Raw genomic sequence first — 7,132 nt, 5'->3', positions numbered from 1 at the left:
GGAGAGGGGTGTAGAGCCCCGAGTCCCAGCGAGGGAGTTGCCTGAGATGGTGGAGATGGCGCGCAGGCATGGGGGGCCCAGGACAGATTCAGGAGGGACGGGACAAAGAAGCAGGAACGTAGCGCGGCCTGAAGGCGGAGCCCGGGCCGCCACCAGACAGAAGGGCTGGGCGGGGACGTCCGGGTTTACAAGGACTCCCGCCTCGCCCCCTGGACCGCCCCGACAGTGCTCTAAGATTCGGGCGCCACCTGGCGGCTACAGTGAGCGCCGCAGTCTGGATAAGACAAGGTGTTCCATACAATACTAATATGCCGTCTCCTAATCATACGTAATTATTATACAAACTGCAGAAAATTAAAGTGATGATCATTGCCACTCCTGCCCTAAGCCCACCCAGGTGACCTGTGGTGGCCAGGCTGGAAGCTTCCTGTGAAGGCTCAAAAGGTGACCCTGGTTATGGGGGGCCTGATGAGGGGTTACACCAATGCTGCTGTCCCAGGGAGTTAATAATTTTGACTCCGCAGGCCAGGAAAGCACCGGAACGAATATGAATAGGCATGTCTGTGTGCCAGCAACTTTATTTACAAACAGATGGCAATGTTTGCACACCCGGGCCAGCACCCATCCCCACTTCCACCAGCACCGCTCCACTCCACAAGATGGAGGGGCTCACACCCCTGGCACATGCATTTTGCTCCTGCAGGAAGGCCTAGCAGCTCCAAAGTTACGCACGTTTGTACAGCTTTTTGTGCTCAGGGTCAAAAACCACCTCCCCACAAAGGGTCGGATTTGCCCAGGGCATTCCTCTCTCCTCTTCCAATCCAATGTAAAAAACATGTTTACTTCAGCAATTGCTCTATCTTTCCTTGTTTTTAAAATACATTTATTGATTTACTTATGGCCGTGTTGGTCTTTGTTGCTGCACGCGGGCTTTCTCTAGTTGCGGCTCATGGGCTTCTTTGCGGTGGCTTCTCTTGTTGCAGAGCACAGGCTCTAGGACTCCTGGGCTTCAGTAGTTGTGGCACACAGGCTTCAGTAGTTGTGGCTCATGGGCTCTAGAGCACAGGCTCAGTAGTTGTGGTACATGGGCTTTGCTGCTCGATGGCATGTGAGATCTTCCTGGACCAGGGCTTGAACCCGTGTCCCCTGCATTGGCAGGCGGGTTCTTAAACACTGCACCACCAAGGGAAGCCCAATTGCTCTTTTAAATTATGGAATTTCCAAACAGGCAATGGAGGCCACAGTGGAGGGAGGCTACCTACTTCCTTTCTAGTTGTGGGGCCAGGCAGGCAGGTCCTGTTGTGACTGAAGTGAATCTGGTCCATGTTGCCCAGAGACCTTCCATGGCAGCCCTCACAAAGGCCTTTAAACTCACTGCGAGGCAGACAGCTAATCTCACCTGACACCCAAGCCTCACATGATGGATTCAAGTTTCTAGCTGGTTCTTCTGAAGCCCGATCAGGTTCAGGGGGCCATCCACAAGTGTGTCAGTGTTCTATCCACTGAATGGGCTGCCAGCCCCTCACTTCTCACCTTTGCCATCACCCAGGTGTCCTATCTAGTGTGCTGGACCCACGGGCTGCCTTCCCCACTCATCCTTCCCTCCTGCCAGGTGTAGGTCAGGCCCACCTGTCCTTTCTCAGTGCACAGAAGCTCACGGTTTCTGCAGGGCTCTGGCTCCTGGCATGTGCGTGTGTGTTAGGAACTAGAGGTCCTGCAGCATTTTGACGTCTGTTTATACATCAGCCCTGTTCCTAACAGGATGCTCTCTTCTCCTTAAGGGTTTATAGGAGAATAAATGTTCCTCCATGAATCAGGGACACAAGACAGACTGCACAGAATCTAGTCTCAGCACTTGGGTCCTTCTGCCAAACTGGGCCAACCTGAGTGCTTAATCCTGTCCCGCAATCTGTCTCCTGCCTTCTCCACTCGAGATTACACACGTTGAACTGTGCTTCCTGTTCAATCTAACTCCAGATCAAGATATAACAGTACAAGCAAATTACGTTAAAACTGAAAATCCGGAAAAAGAGCCCAGAGCAGCAGTCACAGCGGGAGAAGCTCCTTTCAACCATCTCCTCCCCGCCTCCATGGCTGGACTGTGGCCGCCCCTCACATTCTAAACTGAGGTGCAGACTTGGGTGCCTAAAGGCCACCTGCAGGACACCCCCCTGCTCCCCACTTTGGCTGATGGCAACTCCAGCCTTCCAGTAGCTCAGGCAAGAACCTGGGAGTCCCATCCACTTTCTTCCATATCCCACCAGCAAGTCGCAGGGACCCCTTAGGGCCTCACTGCTGCTTGGACAGTCACCGTGCCTGTCCATCCGCTGGGGCATCTGCCATCTTTCCCATCGTGAAGGAAACAAGATCTGACCAGGAAGACTTAGGGAACACGGTGGAGACCGCACCCACAGGACACCCCAGGAAGGCTCAATCCAAGGCTCGGGGCCCTGGGGTTACTGTGGAAGGTTTTTGGAAGCCGATCAGGAGTGCAGGGAGAGCCAAGAAGAGGCACCGACGCAGGCAGCGCGGCCCCTGGACATCCGGGACTTAGCCCAGAGCCCAACCCACCCGTTCCCTAGCCTCAGCCTACCCGAGAGGGGCTGCGTCCACAGCAGGAAACCCAGGACCACACGCTGTCCAACAATGGCCCGTGACCCACCTGAGCCTCCAGGTTTTGTGACCAGGTGCAGCCCCGTTCCCTGCGGGGTGGACCGGAAGCACCACACGTGGAAAGGACTGGTCGCACTCAAGTCTCTACCTTTATTGGCCAGCAGGCTACTTAAGGGGGATGAAGCGGGAGGAGTGGGTGGCCCCAATGCCGGGCCGGCCGTGCTTCACAGGCTTGTAGGTGATGGAGAACTCGCCCAGGTAGTGGCCGATCATCTCAGGCTGAGGAGGAAGGGAGCAGAGTGGTCAGGCAGGCGTGGGTAGCCAGGCCCCGCCCACCCCGGTGCAGCACAGCCCACGCGCACCTTGATTTCCACCTGGTTGAAAGTCTTGCCATTGTAGACGCCCACCATGCTGCCCACCATCTCGGGCAAGATGATCATGTCGCGCAGGTGCGTCTTCACCACCTCGGGCTTCTCCATGGGCGGCGCCTCTTTCTTGGCCTTGCGCAGCCGCTTCAGCAGCGAGTGCTGCTTCCTCCGGAGACCGCGGTTCAGCCGCCGCCGCTGCCGCGCGCTGTACAGCTGCATCAGCTGCTCACTGCAGGCAAAGCGCACAGAGCGGGAGGCCTGAGACCCGGCTCACCCCCACCGCCCGCCCACTGACATTCCCGCTTCCCGCAGAGCCCCCAAAGCAACACTCGCAGCCCGGCCAGGGCCCACGGCACCTGCGCCGAATGTTCGGGATAAAGCCCTCCGGTTCAAGAACCGCCCCCCACCCCGTGCTGTCCACAAACGAGGAAGCCGAGACAGGGAAAGAGGTAGCTCAGGTGAGGCGGCGGAGCCGCCGAACTTCGCGGGCACACTGCTCTGCCCCGAAGGCCTCAAGAACCCAGGAGCGGGGCCACCCTGAGAAACCCACTGCCACCGAGGACCCTGTGCTGTGCCCCCAGGAAGCCGGCCCCTCCGAGCCAGACGCGCGTACACCTCCAGGTAAAAAGGCGTCCCTGCCTGTCCGCAAGCCTCCCTCCCCATCTGGGGGCCAGGGAGTCGCACCCACTCTGCCTAAAAGCTGCCAGCTCCTCCAGCCAAACCTTAGACCAGGGATCGGCAAACTCCCGCCCACGTACCAAATCCCAGCCTGCAGCTGCCCGATCTCAAGAGGCTCGCGAGCTAGGACAGCGTTTACATTTCCGAAGGGACGAAAACACGTCCAAAGGGGACACGTAGAAATCTTCTTAAATTCCATCCTCAACGTCTCCACGTGGAGTTTTATCCGCACGCAGCCCCGCCCTCTCCCTTACACACGGTCTACGGCCGCGGCCGCAGGTCAGGCTGCGGCCCCAGCCCTCGGCACCCCCCCACCCCGCCGCCATCCCCTGCCCGGCCGCCACTTACTAGGACATGTCCAGCAGCTGGTCGAGGTCCACGCCGCGGTAGGTGAACTTGCGGAAGGTCCGCTTCTTCTTCTGCTCCACTTCCGCCTGCGCGGGCCGGGATACGGGTGAGCGGGACCCCGAGACCCACCTCCCAGCCGGCGGCGGCATCACCGGGCCCGCGGCTCCCGCCGAGAAACGTGCGGCCCTCCCGGGTACGGAAGCCCACGGGGACGCACCACCTAGGGCCCGTCCCGGGGCGGCCCGGGGCTACGGGGGCTCGGCTGGGACAAGCAGGCCGACACAGGCCTTCCCTGCCCCGGGTCGTTCCGATACCCAGCAGGCCCGCCCCGCGGCCCCATGTCCGGCGGCGGTTCCGGAGGCCTGCAGGAGGCTGCCGCAGCCGCGCGGCCTGACCCCGGCCTCCACTGCGCGGCCAGAGCTCGGATGGCGCCGGATGGGCCCGGATGGGCCCGGAACAGACACGGTAACCGTGACACTTACCATCTGGCCGGCTCTTCAGAAAAGATCGTCCTTTCTGCGCCTGCGCAGTTATCGCGAGGCCTCTCACGTGCCCCGCCCTCGGGCTGCGCGCGCGCTTCCGCTTTCCCAGCGGAGGACGCGCGCCCTCTGCTGTCCGGAGGCCAGAGCGCTGACTGCGAGGAATAAAGGAGCCTCTGCCAACCTTGGGTGCTCAGACCCCCAGGCTGGGGCCGGCCGCCTAGTATTTGGGAGCCCCTTCCTCAACTGGGGGACGTGGGACGCGTCGCCGCCCGTTTTGGAAACTCATATTCGTGCTCTGTAATCTCCATAATGAAATCCACGTAAAAAAGTGTTTATGGATTGCCTGTTTGCAGTAAGCGCGCTGTCTGGGTTTGGGACTGGCCCTCCCCTAGAGAGCTCCCGACCCAGTGGGCGAGACAGACCCGTAAGAAACAAGGTCATACATACATATCTGAGCCAAAAGGAAACTCGGGGGGTTGGGGCACTGCCTTTGCACAGATGGTCAGAAAAGGCTTCCCTGATAGGGACCAGCCAGCCTTTAACAGACGAACTTATATCGATATAAAGTAACAACTGCAACACTGCAGTGCTAGGTTTGCAACACATAAGCATGTAATATGTCTAACAAGAAGAGCAAGGACGGGCCGAGGGATGAGAGCTATATAGGAGTACGCTTTCAATAGTCACTGGAACAAGGTGTCCATCTGAAGGCGATTCTGGTACATTAAGATGTATGTGGTACATTGTGGCCCAGCAATCCCACTCCTGCATGCATACCCCGAAGAACTGAAAGCAGGGACTCCAACAGATTTGAACACCCATGTTCACAGCAGCATGATTCACAGTAGCCAAAAGGTGGAAACAACCCAAGTGTCCATCCATGAATGAGGGATAAACACAATGAGGTCCACCCACACAGTGAAATATAATTGAGCCTTAAAAAGGAAGGAAATTTTGACACATGCTACAATGTGGATGGACCTTGAGGGCATCAGTGAGAGAATCCATACATAGAAGGACAAAATACTGCATAATCCCACCCATGTGAGGTCCCCAGAGGACACGAATCCATAGAGGCAGGAAGTAGATGGTAGGGGTCAGGAGCTAGGAGGGGAGGATGGGGAGTTAAGAGTTTCAGTTTGGGAAGAGAAAGTTCTGGAGATGGATGGGGGGAATGGTTGCACAACAATGTGCATGTACTTAATGCCACTGAGCTGTGCACTAAAAAATAGTTTAAAATGGCCAATCTTGTATTTTTTTAATTGTTTTTTTTTGGCTGTGTGGCATGTGGGTCTTAGTTCCCTGACCAGGGATCAAACCTGTGCCCCCTGCAGTGAAAGTGTGGTCTTAGCCACTGGACCACCAGGGAAGTCCCCTACCAATCTTATATTTTGTCACAGTAAAAAGCAACCCAACAGATGTGTGTGGCAAACTCTAGAGCCCCCAAAAAACTCAAAAAGCACAATGAAAAAAATTAAAAGAATTAATTTTCTAGCTACACTAGAAAATAGTCACTGAATGCAACAGAAAGCCGTAACAGAGGCATACAAGTACAAAAAGACGTGATACATAGAAAACAGTTAAACGTTTGGCAGGGGTAAGCCCCATGAATGGATCAAGGATGCAACCAGCCCTGCAGGGAGGCTGAGGTCCTGGAAGAGGGAGTGAATGTGCAAAGGCCCTGAGGTGGGAATGAGAAGATAAAACAAGAGAAAAGGCCAATGCCCTCCCCTCCCCCCAGCCACATGACTCCACCGCGCCTCACTCAGTTTGCCTTCACTCAGTTTGCATGTGGGGCACGAGGTGACTGTCTCCAGCCCCCTACCGACTAGGCTTGGCCAAGTGGCTTTGGGGGGAGCTGGGGCTGGCCTGGAGGGGACGAAGTCTGAGCCCTCCTCAGCCATTTCCATAACGGGGTGGGGTGGGGTGGGGTAGCCAATTAGGCTTCACGCGAAGGAGGGGACGTCCCTCCGTGCCCCAGTGGGGTACAAGCACTGTGTTTGGGACTGCAGGAAGTGTCTTATCAGGGTGTGAAGGTGCGAAGCGGGCTTGCCCAAGTTTACAGAGGCAAACGTGGTCCTGGGAGCTCCTGGCTGGCTGGAAGGCCCTTCAATGTTTGCACGGCACCCTTTGGCCAAGAGACTGTAATTTTGCAGAGAATTCATCTTGCTGATGTAAGGAGCTAACTTTTAACAATGCGACGACATGCAGTGGGGACTGGAGGGTGTGGGCATGAGGCCCCAAGCTCTGCCTGACCCTGCTGCTTCTGTGAACCGAAGGGATGGGTGGAGGAGGGGTGCAGTCTTGGAGGGTCATCTTGGGTCTGGGGGAGAAGATGCCCGTTTCACTGGCTTTCTGGGCTGAGCCAAGCGTCCCTTCCCCCGCTAAGTGCACTGGGCTGGGGCTCACCGGCTATCTAGTTCACCGCATTTTCAAGCCTGGCACACTGGAGCTATCCAGGATTTATGTTCTGAAATCTTGATTGTCGTTTTTACGACAGAACGGCCCCACCACTTCACGTGGCAGAGGGGACTCTGCAGGTGGGAACTCGTCCCACCCCGCCTCCCTGGCCCCCAGGTTCCCTCTGCTTCTCTGGGATCCTCCTTTGCTGGGACTCAAGCTGCTCCACTGCCCAGGCCTGGC

General features: G+C 57.0%; 1 protein-coding gene across 1 annotated transcript; it reads right to left on the bottom strand.

The window, feature by feature from the left end:
- Positions 1 to 2,743: 2,743 nt before the first annotated feature.
- RPS15 (ribosomal protein S15) lies at positions 2,744 to 4,174 on the bottom strand. The gene is made up of 3 exons (XM_079703980.1): positions 4,008 to 4,174; positions 2,976 to 3,210; positions 2,744 to 2,892 (listed from the first exon to the last, which is right to left on the bottom strand). Exons 1-3 carry the CDS (start codon positions 4,154 to 4,156, stop codon positions 2,779 to 2,781), a joined length of 498 nt encoding a protein of 165 aa, XP_079560106.1. The 5' UTR covers positions 4,157 to 4,174; the 3' UTR covers positions 2,744 to 2,778.
- Between the last annotated feature and the right edge of the window lie 2,958 nt (positions 4,175 to 7,132).

This window comes from Hyperoodon ampullatus (genome assembly GCF_949752795.1).
Source record: "Hyperoodon ampullatus genome assembly, chromosome: 4".
Lineage (NCBI taxonomy): Eukaryota > Metazoa > Chordata > Mammalia > Artiodactyla > Ziphiidae > Hyperoodon > Hyperoodon ampullatus.
This window is presented reverse-complemented; position numbering and strand designations above follow the sequence as displayed.